Source organism: Hyperolius riggenbachi, chromosome 10, assembly GCF_040937935.1.
Source record: "Hyperolius riggenbachi isolate aHypRig1 chromosome 10, aHypRig1.pri, whole genome shotgun sequence".
Taxonomy (NCBI): Eukaryota; Metazoa; Chordata; class Amphibia; order Anura; family Hyperoliidae; genus Hyperolius; species Hyperolius riggenbachi.
Genome location: NC_090655.1, coordinates 53,359,954 through 53,378,325, shown reverse-complemented (window position 1 = coordinate 53,378,325; position 18,372 = coordinate 53,359,954). Strand labels below are relative to the sequence as shown.

General features: G+C 44.7%; 1 protein-coding gene across 5 annotated transcripts in view; it reads right to left on the bottom strand.

Annotated features, from left to right (window-relative positions):
* The window catches only part of XPNPEP1 (X-prolyl aminopeptidase 1), a 94,791-nt gene that overhangs the window by 40,167 nt on the left and 36,252 nt on the right, over window positions 1-18,372 (bottom strand). For all 5 annotated transcript variants that reach the window (XM_068258775.1, XM_068258776.1, XM_068258779.1 and 2 more), the window contains exons 4-6: window positions 15,217-15,321; window positions 4,152-4,244; window positions 43-186 (exon numbers count right to left, since the gene is read on the bottom strand). In XM_068258775.1, the coding sequence (XP_068114876.1) occupies window positions 43-186; window positions 4,152-4,244; window positions 15,217-15,321 (342 nt within the window). The remainder of the gene's footprint in view (window positions 1-42; window positions 187-4,151; window positions 4,245-15,216; window positions 15,322-18,372) is intronic.

Genomic DNA, 18,372 nt, shown 5'->3' with positions numbered 1-18,372 from the left:
CTTGGCAACATGACAACAGTGAGAAGCGGAACCGCTACAGACCTGTATAGTTGAGTCCCAGGGTGATTAGTGATTGGCACGGTCTTTGTGGGCGATCGGTCCAAATGGCGTCTATGAGGTTCTCCTGCACGGGTACCAGGAGATGACCGGCATTTTTCAGCGATATGGCCATGCTCTTCCATTGGTCTGACCGGGAGAAATGCAATTACACAATCCTTTAGAGGACATTTACCAGCAAGCGTTAGTAATGTTCATATACAGCGGAAGCATGTGATCAGTTAGATGAGCAGCTGATAGAGGTGTAAGGCTCTGATTCGCCAGTCACAGTAATGTGCTCACTGTCTGGGGGTAACTCTGGACTCTGCATTCTCATTTAGACCACATATTAATGTTAAAGAGACACTGAAGCGAAAAAAAATGATGATATAATGAATTGGTTGTGTAGTACGGATATTTACTAGAACATTAGTAGCAAAGAAAATATTCTCATTTTTATTTTCAGTTATAGAGTGTTTTTTATAACATTGCATCATTCCCTAATATTTGCAGTTTGCACACTACGCAGCATTCTAAATGATTATACAGAGCAAGACAGTAAACTACTGAACCATTGGGGTTCTGTTGATCCCATCTCTGATATCAAGGGGCGAGCAGCTGCAGGGTGTGGGATCTAAGCAGGCACTGGTCTTCACCAGTGCACCCTGCAAGGGATGATGGGCCGTCACCTCTAGTGGGTCGTGGACTACTTTGCCACCTGGTGCCAAAAAGGTCATAACCCCCAGGACTACCACAGAAGTGACAGGAAGAGCAGAGGGTACCTGACGGGAGAGGAGGGGTCTCGAGCAGTGCGGACCGTTGGGAAATTGGGCCAGGACAGGCTAGCTGGACAGGACTGGCAGGGCAGGAAGGCCTAACCACTAGGGATCCTAGGAAGGATTCTGACAGGCTGGAGTTCCCAGGAGGGGAACAGACAGGCAGGATAACTCAGGGAACAGAACTGACTGAGGGGCTCCCAGGAGGACACGGACAGGCAGGGGGAATCCTGGGTAAGGAACTGACAGCTAGAATCCCAGCAGGGGTACTGACCGACAGAGGTAATCCCTGGGAAGGGAACTGACAGGCTAGGAACCCAGGAGGGAACAGACAGGATGGAGGAATCCCCAGGATACTGCTGGAGATAGTGCCCTGGCTGGTATTCGAGCCAGAGACCCAGCGCTGCAAGGCGAGAGAGCTAACCACTACGCCACCGTGCTGCGCGATTGCTCACAGCGTATGGGGAACTGGCAAGATGAGGGAAACCCCAGGAAGCTGCAGGTGACTGGAGGGTTCCCAGAGGGGAACCGGCAGGCTGAGGGAATCCCCGCAATGCTGCTGGCAGACAACTGGAGAGTTTCCGGAGGGAAACTGGCAGGCAGAGGGAATCCTCGGGATGCTGCACATGGCTGGATAGTTCCCGGAGGGGAACTGACAGGCAGGGATCCAAGTTAGGCTAGCAGGATAACAGGCTGACAGGCAAGCAGGTGTAGCAATAGGGAACTGCCAAAGGGGCATCTGGAGAGGAGATCCTGGTCAAGGAAGAAAATCCAGCAGGGGAACGACTTGGAGTGGAAGCAGCGTGGAGACGCCATGGCTGTGACCAGGGATGCAACAGCAATGTAGTGTGAGAGTGCAGGGTTTAAATACCCTGCCTCTCAATTAGGGAGGGTGTAGTACCACCTATGGCCACTGCAATATAAGGGCAGCTAAGGCGCATCTAGCAACAGAGGATGCCAGCTCCAGGAAGCAGGAACGCGGCAAGGTAAGACACGAGCAATCGTGACACTCCTGTTACTTCCATCTGAAAAACATTTCCAGAATTCATCCCTTCCTTTCACAAGAAGCCACTAAGCGAATGTCTGACCTATTGCTGCCATATACTCGTTTTATTGCTTGATGAAGCGGGGTTAAACCTGCGAAACGCGTTGCAACTGTTTTGGAGTATACCAATAAATCTATGTCTGTTTTTGAAACTGACAGTTCTAGTGTCTGCTTTCGGGGGGTAAGTCCACTACTGCCTCCAAAGCAATTTTAATTTTTTTATGAATGCTGCCATATTTCTTTCCTTTTATGCAATACCAGTTGCCTGGCTGTCCTGCTGATCCTCTGCCTTTAACACTTTTAGCCATAGCCCCTGAACAAGCATGCAGCACATCAGGTGTTTCTGACATTATTGTTAGATCTGACAAAATTAGCTACATGCTTGTTACTGGTGTGAATCAGATACTACTGCAGCCAAATGGACCAGCAGGTCGGCCAGGCAACTGGTATTGTTTAAAAGGAAATAAATATGGCAGCCTCCCACATTCCTCGTGCTACAGTTGTCCTGTAAGATGAAATGGGGCCCTAGGTAAGATAGCATTTTCTGTCCACTGTTGATGGTCACCTGGCTTTTTAGTTAGATTTGGTTGGGGCCAGCATCCACTGGGTCCCTAGACTCTTTCCAGGCCCTAGGCAGCTGCCTATGTTTGCCTTATGGATGATCCGGCTCTAACTGTGCCCAACACTTTGCTTCCATACGCTGTGAGCAATCGCGCAGCACGGTGGCGTAGTGGTTAGCTCTCTCGCCTTGCAGCGCTGGGTCTCTGGCTCGAATACCAGCCAGGGCACTATCTGCAAAGAGTTGTTATGTTCTCTCCGTGTCTGCGTGGGTTTCCTCCGGGCACTCCGGTTTCCTCCCACATTCCAAAAACATACGGATAAGTTAATTGGCTCCCCCTAAAATTGGCCCTAGTCTACAGTACTTACACTACATAATATAGACATATGGCGATGGTAGGGATTAGATTGTGAGCTCCTTTGAGGGACAGTTAGTGACAAGATATATATATATACATTGTACAGCGCTGCTTAATATGTCGGCGCTATATAAATACTAAATAATAATAATAATAATCATCCTTATTGTGTCAGAATTCTCCCTGTTCAATTTTGAATTTGGCTTCGCTTTAAAGAGACTCCGTAACAAAAATTGCATCCTGTTTTTTATCATCCTACAAGTTCCAAAAGCTATTCTAATGTGTTCTGGCTTACTGCAGCACTTTGTACTATCACAGTCTCTGTAATAAATCAATGTATCTTTCCCTTGTCAGACTTGTCAGCCTGTGTCTGGAAGGCTGCCAAGTTCTTCAGTGTTGTGGTTCTGCTATGCACTCCCCCCTCAGGGGGGAAAGAAAAAAACAAATGATCTCTTGAGATTCAAAAGGAAGTCTGTATACAGCCTGCTTGTGTATGGATGTATTTTCTATGTGTGGACATACTGTACATCAACCTACTTCCTGTTTTGGTGGCCATTTTGTTTGTTTATAAACAAACTTTTTAAAACTGTTTTTAACCACTTTTAATGCGGCGGGGAGCGGCGAAATTGTGACAGAGGGTAATAGGAGATGTCCCCTAACGCACTGGTATGTTTACTTTTGTGCGATTTTAACAATACAGATTCTCTTTAAAGAGACTCTGTAACGGAAAAAAGTTCCCCTGGGGGGTACTCACCTTGGTAGGTGGAAGCCTCTGGATCCTAATGAGACTTCCCCGTCCTCCTGTGTCCCACAGCGGTCTCGCTGCAGCCCCTGGAACGCACAGCCGACAATTTGTCAGACTGTGCAATATTTACCTGTTCTAGCTCCACTGGGGGCGCTGGGCGGCTCTCCGCTCGGAATAAAGCGGAAATGGCCAGTCTCAGTCGGGTCTGCTCTACTGTGCAGGTGCAGGAGACTTGCGCCTGCGCAGTAGAGTGGCCCGACAGCGATCGGCTATTTCCACCTATCTCCGAGCAGAGAGCACATACTGCGCCTGCGCTGGAGCCTGGAAGGTAAATATTTACATCCCGCTATTCGGAGGGGCACAGCGAGACCGCCGGGGGACACAGGAGGACAGGGGAAGCCTCGATGGGATTCGAAGGCTTCCCCCACCCGAGGGGAGTACCCCCCAGGGGAACTTTTTTTAGTTACTGATTTTCTTTAACATGATAGTAAGCACAAGCAAGCACAGAAACGTATAGAGGATCTGGAGGTCCACCAGATCCACAGAAATATGCTTTCCGGTCTTATGCACTTATCCATTGGCTGCACAGTGCATATCCAGAAATGTACAGGCTAACAGGCTAAACATTTTACCTGTCTGAATGATAAAAGGATCCACACCGACCCGCGACCCTTCAGGAAGCACGCTGATCAGCCAATCCTCCTGTGTGGGCGTCTCTTTCAATCCTGTAAGCAGAAATATGGGATAAGGATCTCATCACCCATACATAGGACAGTATCTGGTTCTTGTATAGGTTCCTCCAGAGTACAAATTACAGGAGACTTCAAGAGGAACAGCAACGACATATGCCAATATATAAATAAAAGGAAGGAATAGTAATTTGTAAAATAAGCAGTAAATTAACACAGAGATGGGTTACAAATAAATAAAAAAAAAAACAAAGAGGGCAGAAGTGATGTCAGTTTTGGCATCACAGAGAAACAGTAAAGATGGAAACCAGCAGAAATATTTTATTTTTTCAGATCACATTTCTCTTTAATCTGACAGCGAACACTAAAAACAACAGGAATTAGTAAGCTAAATAATTAATTTTTGGATGATTTATTTAATTTTTTTTCAGTTAATATGGAGTTTCATCCCACTTTAAGTTGTTCTTTCAGGCAATGGCTGCCGGGGAATGTATGCATATAGCCGTCCGTAAAAGAAAAAGGCATTATGGGTAAATGTTAGCAGGCCCACTTCCCCAACACATTATATTTGTGATCAGATCCAACAGTCCAAAGTGGAATAGGGGTCTAATAGTATTACAAATACTAAATTCATGCAATTTTTCAGTAACCTGATGCAATTAAAGTTTCACTGCGGAAGCAGTTCATCTGGGCACCGGCTTCTACAGGTGTCTAAGAGATGCCAATTTTAACAGTGATTACAGTATATACTCGAATACAATCCGACCTCGTGTATAAGTCGACTTCAATATTCAACCCTCTTAACCTATTTGGTTCCTGGACGTAGAAACTACGTCCAGGAACCATGTGCGCTCCCGCGGCCGATCGCGCACGTGCACGCGCACTCCCGGACGCGGATTCGGTAGCCACGGAATTAATGTATTGGGCTATGGTGCCCGATCACCGATTCCTCTCCCTCGCTGAAAAAGCGACAGCTTCTCTCGGAAGCTTCGCTTTTTCTGGCCGTTCCCTCCCCTTTGCATCACTCTAAGCGTGTGTTACGCTTAGAGTGACTTTATGTAAACAAACTCATGGCCGCCATCTTGTGGCCAAAAAGTAAAACTACAACAAAAAGTAAAAAAAAATTAAAAATCAACACACAATTACATTAAAAAACTATGGTTTACATCCCACCCTCCCAAAAATACCCAAATAAAATGTTTAATATAAAACAAAAACCCATTACAATAAAAAAAAATAAAAAAAAACATGTAAATATTTACCTAAGGGTCTAAACTTTTTAAATATCAATGTAAAGATGAAATATTTCTATATTTTTTTTATTTTAAACTTGTAAATAGTGATAGATGCAAAACGGAAAAAATGCACCTTTATTTCCAAATAAAATATTGTCGCCATACATTGTGATAGGGACATAATTTTAACAGTGTAATAACCGGGACATATGGGCAAATACAATACGTGAGTTTTAATTATGGAGGCATGTATTATTTTAAAACTATAATGGCTGAAAACTGAGAAATAATGAATTTTTTTCGTTTTTTCTTATTCCTTCCTGTTAAAATGCATTTACAGTAAAGTGGCTCTTAGCAAAATGTACCCCCCAAAGAAAGCCTAATTGGTGGCGGAAAAAACAAGATATAGATCAGTTCATTGTGATAAGTAGTGATAAAGTTATAGGCTAATCAATGGGAGGTGAACATTGCTCAAGTGAAAACGACGCAACGCGAATGGGTTAAACTGGAATTTTTTTATTGAATCGAGTATAAGTCTACCCAGCAAAGTTAATGGCTGCACTTGTGGCCCAGGAAGAACGAACAGCTGCACTTTGGGACTAGAAGGGGTTAATGATTGCACTGCATACAGTATTGCAGCCAGTAACCCCTCCTGTCCCTTAAGTGCAGCCAATAACTCCTCCAGGCCCCCAAGTGCAGCAATTATTTACGCCTCTTCCTGCAGCCCAGTATTTCCCCCCTGCCCCTTAACTTGTTGATTGTTGTGGCCAAGACTTTCAGACCTGTGCTTTCTTGGCATTTCCTTTCCTCAAAGTATCACTTACCACTGGGTAAATTGCTGCAAATGGGAATGTCACCATTAGTACACACATAACTCAGTGTGCTCAGTGTTGCCTGTGACTAGTGTATAGGTTGACCCCTATACTTTTATGAAGTGCATCAGACCTAAATTTCTAGACTTATACTCTAGTATATACAGTATTATGCAGCGAGGCGGTGAGCTGGGTGCGCGCGCACACACACACACACGTTTTCACATGCTACTTTGTTTTTGGCAGCTGTTAAAGTGGGATTATCAGTCATAAAATCAAATTCTAATTCTAACCCACTGTTCTGTGGTTATTATGCAGTCTACAACCTGACCCTGCATTGCAAGCATTCTGATATAATCATAAAGGTTTCTGCTGTAATAAATCTTATTTCAATCAGCCGGACTCTATTAAAGTGAACCTCCAGACTAAAAATTGACTCAGCAGCACTGAAAAGGCCTGGTGTTTCTTTCATGGCTGTGGAGTCGGAGTTGGAGTCGGGGCAATTTTGGGCACCCGGAGTCGGAGTTGGAGTCGTGGTTTCATAAACTGAGGAGTCTGAGTCGGGTGATTTTTGTACAAAATCCACAGCCCTGCTAAATATTAGACTAAGGAGTCGGAGTCATTTTGGTTACCCGGAGTCGGAGTTGGAGTCATGGTTTCATAAACTAAGGAGTCGGAGTCGGAAGATTTTTGTACCGACTCCACAGCCCTAGTTTCTTTAACAGTTTCACTGCATTAGAACTTTGTTTCTCTTATACAAGCCTCATTTTTAGCTGAACATAAGAAAACTGCCCAGGCATTTTTCCCATGATGCTGTGCAAAGCATGATGAGATTTCTGAGGTTGTTGTTCTCGTTCTGCTGTTTTGGTGCAATTTTTTTTTTTTATAATTTGAATTTGACATTTGAAGCCTAGCTGTGAGGGGTTATCAGGACACAGGACAGTTGGAACTGTGTCTTATGCTCCCTGTCACCTCCTTTCAACCAAAAAGATGGCTGCCCCCATGACAAAGATGGCAGCCCCCATGAATCACAAACATTTGCCTGTTCTTTTAAAACAGGGTGGGTAAAAAATTATATTACCTAGCTATTCTAATTAACATAACTAATGTAACTTAATGACAGTATGTTTGTTTAGGCTGAAGTTCCCCTTTAAGTAAATTGCTGTGGAGAGGGAAGCTTGTTATCTCCCCTAGCACATTCCTGCTCCTCCCTCACTGATTGGCAGAGTGCAGTTCAGTGTGACAAGAGGCTGAGAAGGGAAATACACCTCACCACTATGCACAAACTGCTGAAATATGATCTATGTTGTGCTCATATGTTTGCAAAGCAAACTAGATATGACAGGAATTTAGTAAACTTTTCATTGAAATCAAACCGTGGACAGTATAATACATATGTTATGTAAGTAGAACATTTATTTATCCACTTACAATGTTTTTTTTCCCTGGTATAGCATGGCTGTCCCTGCTGCTTTAAGAGGTTTTCCCTATTGTACACTCTTGTGCCTTAAAAACTCTAGTTTGGCAATTATTGCAGGTGATAAATTCTCCAGAGTTGTAAAGCCACATATTACACACACTGGGGTTACATAACAGCACAGATACTGTATAGCGTCCAGTGTTAGCTGCAATCTTCAGACTTGGGCATATCTTTGACAGCAACTAGGAGCGTTAATCTTTATGAAGACCAACAGACCTGAAGCAACAACTATCTAAACACTTAAGGAAAATCTGTGCCAGGAAGTTGCTGTTTGGTGAGATGTAATTACTTCGGAATGGTATACTTAGATCACCCTCGGGTGGGAGGTTGCCTTTAGCGGAGGCTATTGGAATGAAGAATTGGTGGATTGCTTTTTTTGTTTTTTTCCTTTACGGAGGAAGGATTGGGGCTAGCTCATTTTCATCTTAGATGGGAAAGTTAAATTAATGATTGTAAGCAAATTTTTGATAGAAGATTTGGAAGTATAGAAAAGTACATTTGTACAACACACATCCACTATAACCCTAACTGGATCTTCAGCAAGTAGAAGGATGTATTAAAGAGAATCTGTACTGTGAAAATCTTACATAAATAAAGCTACCAGCCTGTTTGTAGTCCTCTCCTAGGCCCCTCGGTGACATTTTCGCTGCTCCCTGCTACTTTCTTGGTGTTAAAAAAAAAAACGGTTTTATTCATTGTTTTTGTAAACAATGAAGATGGCCACCAAACAGAGAATACATCATCAGAGCAGGTGCCTGTTTGCAGTGGTTCCTTTCAAGAGTGACTTGACTGCTGGAATGTTACTCCCACTTGTTGCCTTAGCTGCTTGTCTGAGCTCTGCACTGATCTTTCTGCACTCACAGCTGTTCACAAGGTCACAGCTCTGTGAGCCTTGCAGACAGGCTGGCTGTGAACAGAGACCTTGTATTACAGAGTCTCTTTAAGAAACAAAAAAACAAAAACAAACAAAAAAAACAATATAATGAAAATGGAAAGCCCGGAAAGTATTAAAGCAGACCTAAACTCTTGCACAGGACAGAAGGAAAACATCGAGAAATGCACCCTGTATGTATTTAGAGAGTTTAGCCTGTCTAATCCCTCCTCATCTATGATCATGTGTAATTTGATTGCTCAGTTGTGTCAGCTGGCTGCCTCGGCTGAGCAGCTAATTTGTATACACAGGATGTTAACCCTACGGCATGTAGCGGAAAGAATTGACAGATTATTGGGTGGGGCTGGGGAAGACCCAGCTGTCATGGTACACATTGGCACCAATGACAAAGTTAGTGGGAGATGGAAGGTCCTTAAAAATGATTTTCAGGTACTTGGAGATAAACTTAAAGCAAGGACCTCCAAGGTGGTGTTCTCTGAAATACTGCCAGTGCCACGCGCTACATCTGAGAGACAGAGGGAGCTTAGGGAGTTAAATAAGTGGCTGAGAAATTGGTGTAGGAAGGAAGGGTTTAGGTTCCTGGAGAACTGGGCAGACTTTGCAGTCGGCTACAGGTTCTACAGCAGGGATGGGCTGCACCTTAATGGGGAGGGTGCAGCTGCATTGGGGGAGAAGATGGCTAAACGGTTGGAGGAGATTTTAAACTAGGATCTGGGGGGAGGCGGGAGGATAAAGTCTCAATATGTAGACAAGATAAGGTAAAAAGGCAGTGGGAGCCTAACATTATGGGGGGTGGAGAGGGGGGTGGGGACAGTGTAAAGATTAAGGAGGTTGGTAAAACTTCAAGTAGCCCATTTCGTGTAAACAAAATTGGTAAATGTGGTGGTAAAAATATAAAGTGCATGGTAACCAATGCTAGGAGCCTTGCAAATAAAATAGACGAACTAGAGTTCATTCTGAATGACAAAGGCTATGACATTGTGGGAATAACCGAGACATGGATGGATGAAAGCCATGACTGGATAGCTAATTTAAAAGGATACAATGTGTTTAGGAGGGATAGAACAGGGAAACAGGTGGAGGGGTTTGTCTCTTTGTTAAGAATTCTTTTACAGCTGTCCTCAACGATGAGATGGAGGAAGATTGCGAAGATGTGGAGTCCGTTTGGGTAAATATTCATGGTGGAAATAAAAGTTGCCAATCGCTTATTGGGGTATGCTACAGACCACCTCTTATTAATGAAGCTGCAGAACTGCGATTACTACAGCAGATTGAAAAAGCTGCAAGTAAAAATGAGGTCATAATTATGGGCGACTTCAACTTTCCAGACATTGACTGGGGTATTGAGGCTACCCATTCTGGTAAAAGCAGCAGATTTCTGGCAGCACTACAGGACAATTACTTGACTCAAATGGTAACAGAACCAACTAGAGGGAATGCATTACTGGATCTGATCATTTCTAATAGACCAGATAATGTATCAAATGTGCAGGTTCAAGAACATTTGGGAAATAGTGATCACAACATGATAACGTTTGATCTGGTGACTGATAGGCCACGGGGCAGCGGGACCACTAAAACTATGAATTTTAGAAAAGCAAAGTTCAATCAAATTAGGCAGGCACTAAGTTTGGTGAACTGGGATAATGTACTACAAGGGGAGGACACTGAAGGGAAATGGCAAGCTTTTAAACTTATTCTTAATCAATATTGTAGTATGTATATCCAATATGGAAACAAAATGTCTAGGAATAAAAAAAAGGCCTCTATGGATGAATAGAAAGGTTAGGGATAAAATGAAGAGGAAAAGGAATGCCTATAAGGTCCTAAAACAGGAGGGGACCGAGGCTGCACTAAGCAATTATAAGGAGTACAATAAAAATTGTAAAAAAGAAATTAGGCTGGCAAAGATCGAAGCTGAAAATCAAATCGTTAGGGATATCAAATCTAACCCAAAAAAGTTTTACAAGTACATCAACTCTAAAAAAAGAAAGGTTGACTGTATAGGAATCCTAAAGGATGAGGGTGGGAACTTAATGGTGGATGACCAAGGTAAGGCACAGTTATTAAATGCTTTCTTTGCTTCTGTCTTCACAAAGGAAACAGCACTGTTGCAAATTACAGAGGCAGAAGAGTCTCAATCTTCTAACTGTAATATTAAATACTTAACGCAGGAAGAAGTAAAGGCAAGACTAAATAAATTAAAAATAGACAAGGCACCTGGCCCGGATGGCATGCATCCTCGGGTCCTAAGAGAAGTTCAGTTATAGCTAAGCCCCTCTATCTTATCTTTTGTGACTCTCTTACAACTGGCAGAGTCCCAGTGGATTGGCGTACAGCCCACGTTTTCCCATTATTTAAAGGAAAGGTTCAGGGTAACGTGGAAAAAAATAAAAATCCATATCCACTTACCCGGGGCTTCCTCCAGCCCGTGGCAGGCAGGAGGTGCCCTCGCCGCCGCTCCAGAGGCTTCCGGTCGTCTTCGGTGGCCGACCCGACCTGGCCAGGCCGGCTGCCAATTCGGGCTCTTCTGCGCTCCACGGACGGGCTCTTCTGCGTCCCACGCCGGTGCGCTGACGTCATCGGACGTCCTCCGGGCTGTACTGCGCAGGCGCAGAACTACTGCGCCTGCTCAGTACAGCCCGGAGGACATCCGATGACGTCAGCGCGCCCGCGTGGGACGCAGAAGAGCCCGTCCATGGAGCGCAGAAGAGCCCGACCTGGCAGCCGGCCTGGCCAGGTCGGGTCGGCCACCGAAGACGACCGGAAGCCTCTGGAGCGGCGGCGAGGGCACCTCCTGCCTGCCACGGGCTGGAGGAAGCCCCGGGTAAGTGGATATGGATTTTTATTTTTTTCAACGTTTCCCTGAACCTTCCCTTTAAGAAGGGCAAAAAATCTGATCCAGGAAATTATAGACCTGTAAGCTTAACATCAGTTGTATGCAAACTATTTGAGGGGTTACTAAGAGATACTATACATGACTTCATAGTAGAAAATAATCTTATTTCTCAGCATCAACATGGGTTAACTAAAGACAGGTCCTGTTTGACTAACATGCTCAGCTTTTATGAGGTAGTGAATGCTAATATGGATATTGGGAATGCTGTAGATGTGATATACTTGGACTTTGCAAAGGCCTTCGACACTGTTCCCCACAGAAGTCTGGTGCAAAAGTTGAGGATACAAGGACTGGGGAAGAGTTTGTGTGCATGGATAGGGAACTGGCTAATGGACAGAAAAAGAGTTGTGGTCAATGGATCGTACTCAAAATGGGAGACTGTTAGCAGTGGGGTCCCACAGGGGTCTGTACTGGGTCCAGTGCTCTTCAATTTATTTATTAATGACCTAGTAGATGCAGTAGTGAACAATGTTGCTATTTTTGCAGATGATACAAAATTGTGCAGAATCATCAACTCTCAGGAAGATAGTGTCATATTGCAACAGGATCTGGATAGGATGGCTATATGGGCACATACATGGCAGATGAAGTTCAATGTTGACAAATGTAAAGTCATGCATTTTGGTCGTACCAATGGTCTAACACCATACAAAATAAATGGGATACAGTTGGGGACATCAAACTTGGAGAAGGACTTAGGAGTACTCATCGACAACAAGTTAAATAATCGTACTCAATGCCAAGCCGCTGCAGCTAAAGCGAACAAAATTTTGGGATGCATTAAAAGGGAAATAAAAACTCGAGATGCTAGCATAATATTGCTGCTGTTTAAATCTCTAGTAAGGCCACATCTGGAATATGGAATTCAGTTCTGGGCACCACATTACAAAAAAGATATTGCAGTTTTAGAGCAGGTGCAGAGACGAGCTACAAAATTGATACGCGGGATGGAAGGTCTCGCTTACCAAGAAAGGTTAGATAAACTGGGTTTATTTAGTCTAGAGAAAAGACGCCTTAGAGGAGATCTAATTAACATGTATAAATACATCAGAGGGCAATATAATAGCTTGGCGGATGAGCATTTTGTCCCTAGGCCTTCTCAAAGGACTAGAGGACATGATCTGCGCATGAAGGAAAAACCTTTCAGCCATTTATTTAGGAAAGGGTTCTTTACAGTAAGAGTGATTAAGATGTGGAATGCATTGCCACAGGAAGTCGTTATGGCAAACTCTATACCTGCATTTAAAGGGGGCTTAGATGCTTTCCTTGCGTTGAAAGACATCCATGGCTACAATTACTAGGTAATGCCTAATGATGTTGATCCAGGGATTTTATCTGATTGCCATCTGGAGTCAGGAAGGAATTTTTCCCTTGGGGCTAATTGGACCATGCCTTGTAAGGTTTTTTTTCGCCTTCCTCTGGATCAACAGGGGTATGTGGGGGACGGGCTGGTGTTGTACTTTGTACTGGTTGAACTCGATGGACGTATGTCTTTTTTCAACCAAAATAACTATGTAACTAATCTGCTTCCATGAAAGCAGTAAGTATACACACAGCAGATTTATTGCAGGATATGGATCAGCTGTAATAAATGTTTTTCTGTAAAGGTTTATATACTGTTGCTTATCTTTTAGAGCAGAGAGGAAGATCGGTGTTCTGGTCTGCTTTAAGGTGGCAGGCAGGTAATCAAGATAAATAAGGGTACTTGAATACAAAGTAAGACTATTAATCAGTCTTTAGCTAATCAGATTAGAAGTGACCATAAACTATTCCATTTGTAGTAGATCAGGGAAACTATCAGTATCTTCCAGACATTGATCATTACCCTGTTCCTCTACTTTACACCACTCTAGCTCAGCAGAAGTTCGAGTTATATTTAAAGGACAACTGAGGTGGGAAAAAAAAGTTGAATTGTACCTACCTAGTGCTTTTTCCAGCCCCCGCAGTCCTTCAGGTTGATCAGTTTCCTCTTGGTCCCTCCGTTGTTCCGGGGTCCTCTTCCAAGCTCTCCAACTGGACTAAAGGCCCATACAGACAGCATACAAAATGTCTGTACAGACACGTGTTGAGGGATGGTTTGTTCGTGTGGACACGGCAAGCGACAAAGACTGTCAGCAGACACAGCCATGTTTTGATTCAACTGGTGAAGCTCTTGTGACTTTTGTCTCACGAACTGTCGCTTAGTCTGTTGGTGTCCTGTCGTGTGTACAGACAGCAGATTCGCTACCATAGTACTACTACTGTACGTAGTCTGTGGCAGACAGCTTCCATCGTGTCTTCACTCTTTCTGTTGTCACGTGTGTACAACTGTTGCAAACTCGAATTGTTGCTGCCATAAATATGCTGTTGTCTCGTCTGTTTGTCGCTGCCTCACAACTACAGACAAGTGTATGCTGTGTGTATGGGCCTTTAGTGGCAGGCTACTGCAAGCCCCATTCATAAAGGCTTACACTGTCTAGTCAGCGCTCTTTCGGAGGGGGACAGTGGCACATTGGAGGTGACTGGGAGAAAACTGAGGGACCTGATAGACTGTGGGGGTCTGGAAGGTGCCCAAGGTAAGCAAAACTCCCCCCCCCCCCTCCAGGTTTACGTGTGGTGATATTCAATTGGTACATGTGTCTTTGTTCAACAGTCTTCTTTTCCTTGTATTACTTTTTAAAGGACAACTGAAGAAAGAGTGGTATGGAGGCTGCCAAATGTATTCTCTTTTAAGCAATACAAGTTGCCTGGCAGTCCTGCTGATCATCAGCCTCTAATACTTTTAGCCATAGACCCTGAACAAGCATGCAGCATATCAGGTGTTTCAGACATTGTCAGGGTTGACAAGATTAGCTGCATGCTTGTTTCTGGTGTGATTCACACATGACTGCAGCCAAATAGATCAGCAGGACTGCCAGGCAACTGGTATTGTTTAAAGGGAAATAAATATAACAGCCTCCATATTCTTCTCACTTCAGCTGTCCTTTAAAGTCCAATCCTTTTAGAAGTTAAATAACTAATAATCATATTATTTTCACAAAAGTTACTGTTAAAACGAAACATCTGATCAATCTCCACTCTGTGAGCTGAGATTTCACCTTATCAGTATTCGATTTATTGTTATAGTAGAGGAACGCAACAGGCAGGGGAATGAACAGCCCCTTGTGCAGCAGCAAAGGTGGGGTAGAAGAAAAGAAGAAGATTTCTCACTGATAAGAATACATTTTTTAAAACAAACATTGGCACCCCTCCGTTATCAGTAACCCATTCTAAAGTCAATGTTAAGTGAAAACTTTATTGGCCAGTTACTTACCTAGGTCTTCTACAAGCACCCTAAATCTTCCTGGTCCTTCGCCATTGTTCTGTATTGCTCAGTTCCTCCGTTGCCCCCTTCCATAAGCTGTCTGCTCCTCTTCGTCCCGTAGCTGGAAGCGTTCTGCACATGTGCAGTAGCAATTTTACCTGTTGCGCAAGAGTAGAACACTCCAGGCCACTGGACCGTGATGGAAGAGGCAAGGGGCTGCAAATGCAGCATTCAGAGTGGGACATCAGAGGAATGGAGCAGCACGTGATGATGGTGGCGAGGGACTGGGAAGACTTTAGGGGGCTGGAAGAAGTCTGAGGTAAGTAAATGACCTCTAAAGTTTTCACTTAAAGTTTCCTTTAAATGAGGCAATGGAATGAGACTGGAGAAGCAGTGATCCACCTCACCCATCTTCATCAGGGTCCAGTTGCTGTCCATCTGCTGGGCGGCCTGCAGGAAGTAGCGTCCATCCGTCCACAAAGCCGCGCTCTGCTCTGTCACTATCGCAGTTCCTGCAACCACATAAACAAAGTATAAGATGAGATCAGCAGCGGCTACTCCAGACATACAATATATTTCCAAAACCACAATTCTGCCCACAAAAACATAGAGCATCTGTAAAAGCGAGCAATGATACAACATGACACTATCTATGCTGAATCCTAAAAGCCACATCACTGTAATGATATCGGATAAAAACAGAAAAGCGAGTAAAAAGACAAAACCAAAGACGTCTCCCTTGTAAAGCATATAATGGTACTGATTGTAAACATGCAACTATGAAAAACATTTCGGTATGTTTCAGTATGAGTTAAGGTTTTTCATCTCTTTCTCCCTCATTTTTGTTGATGCCCTTAAAAGGATACCTGAACTGACACGTGACATGATGAGATAACCAAAGGTACATATAATACTAGTCCAACTAATAAATTGTTTGATGACCCTCTCTGTTTCCCTGAACAGCAATATGTTAAAAAAAAACTTGATGCCTGATACAGAGAGCAGAAGCAGTCTGTGAAGAGAAAGGGGGGGGGGGGGGAGGGTTAAGTGTCAGGGGGGAGGGTTCTAGGAATAGGGTTAGTTTTAGCTATAGTAAAATATCGGTATTTCATACCGATATTTTACAATACCTCTTTACCCTTTAAAGTGAACCTTCACCAACTTCAAGAAAAAAAATTAGAAAAAAAAATTTCACCTACCTGGGGCTTTCATCAGGCCCCTGCAGATGTCCTGTGCCTGCACCATTACTCACAATCCTCCGGTCCCCCGCAGTCGGCCAGTGCGCCCCTGACCACGCGCGTCCCTCAATCGCACTGCTGTCGCCATCCTGTGCATGCGCAGGATGGCCATGGCAGCGCAATTGAGGGACACGCATGGCCAGGGCTGCGCAGGTGCACTGGCCTGGCGAAAACAAAACTGTCTGGTTGTGGGGGACCGGAGGATCGGTGATTGCCAGCATGGGCACAGGATGTCTGCAGGGGGCTGGTGGAAGCCCCAGGTAAGTGAAGCTTTTTTTTTTACTTGGTTAAAGAGAACCTGTAACAAAAAAAAGTTCCCCTGGGGGGTACTCACCTCGGGAGGGGGAAGCCTCTGGGTCCCAATGAGGCTTCCCCCACCCCTGTAGCTGCAGGCAGTCCAGCGCTGGCTCCCATGAAGTGTCCCTGAATCCTCCCTTGACAAGCCTGACAAGTGCTGATTTATTTATCTTTCCTGGCTCCAGCGGGGGCGCTGTTGCGGCTCTCCGCACGGAGATAGGCGAAAATAGCCTATCTCCGTCGGGTCCGCTCTACTGCGCAGACGACTTGCGTCTGCGCAGTAGAGCAGCCCGACATCGATCGGCTATTTCCGAGGTGGAGAGCCGATACTGCGTCTGCACTGGAGCCGGGAAGGTAAATATTTACATCCCCGCTGTTCGGGGAGCTTCATCGCTGTTGCCGTGGGGACAGGGGAAGCCTCGATAGGATCCGGAGGCTTCCCCCACCTGAGGTGAGTACCCCCCCCAAGGGACGTTGTTTCATTACAGGTTTTCTTTAAGGTTCATTTTAATAGTAGAATATCAGTAAATTTAGCCCTGGAGGTACCTACAGCAGTGTTCTCCCCAGGCTCTTTTAGCTGGGTGCTCCACCCGGCTAATTTTTGTGAGCACCCGGCTGTCATCGACTTGCCTCCTCATCCTCATCCTATGCTGTAAGCAGAGTTGCACAGAGAAGCACCACCCGGCTACCTTTTCAATTTATTTTCACCTCGGGTTCGCTTTAAAGCAAACTTGTAAACATATCCAGCAAAAAAACAACAAAAAAACAAAAACACTCCAGAGGTTTCTCATGTCTTCCTTAACCCAATTGCCACTTGCTGGGACTCTTCTTTTGGTTGGGGCCGCACTCCCCTCTGCACACAAGCATGGCCGTACTGCGCGTGCACAATTAGATGTGCCTGCACAGCAGCACAAAGCTGACCCTCTGTGGAAGGGAATGCAGCCTCAATAACATAGCCAACAACCTCTAATCAGATATGTTTGGAGAGACCCTGCACAGCAGCGATGGGCTCCAAGATGGATTGGGATGCCTCTGGACCATTCAGAGGCTTCCTGCTACTTAGGTGATTATGGGGTTGATTCTTTAAGCTGTGCTGTTTAATGAGAGGAGTGCGGTAGTGCAGCGGCGTAGTGTGCTCTGATTACTTACTTGCTCCCCTAAGTAACTGCCGCTCCACTCATCTGACCCTGAGCACCAGCAGGTCCAGTGGCTTAAATGGACGTGATCCCCACACAATTGGGCCTATAAAAGTGTGGGGATCACGTCCATTGAAGCCTCTGTACCGGCTGGGGCTCAGGGCAGGTTCAGTGGAGCGGCCATTACTTAGAAAGAGCGCGAGGAAGCTAGCAGCGCATGGTACGCTGCACTACTGCGATCCTCTCATTAAGCCCTATGGCAGCGAACTTTTTTTTCTGTGACAGGTTTGCTTTAAAGGAAATCTGTGCTGTATCAGATATGAAGACCGCCTTGTCTGTCTATTGTGCTGATCTGCTGCCTCTATTATTATTATTTTATTTATGTGGCAACAACATCTTCCATAGCGCTGTATAAAGTACACAACGGTCAATACTGGCGCCTCTCACACTTTCTGAGCTGCTGACCCAGTGCCAGTATACAGGTCATGTGACTTGTTGCAGGCGCGACTGATTGCTAAAGCCAGAAGATCAGCCTGACAGCCGGGTAACCTTCATTTTTATAAAGCGGGGATAAACATGGCAGCTACAGGTTTTACACTGTGATGAATAATAATAAAGTCTGAGTCATAATATGGCATTCCCTGGCACTCATTTCCACAAAAGGAGTGGCTGATTTGGATTTTAACACTGTGGAGCTTAAAGGGAACCTAAACTGAGAGGGATATGGATGTTTCCTTTTAAACAATACCAGTTGTCTGACTCTCCTGCTGATTAGTTTGCTGCAGTAGTATCTGGATCTCACACCTGAAACAAGCATACAGCTAATCCAGTCTGACTTCAGTCAGAGCACCTGATCTGCATGCTTGTTCAGGGGATGTGGCTAAAAGTATTA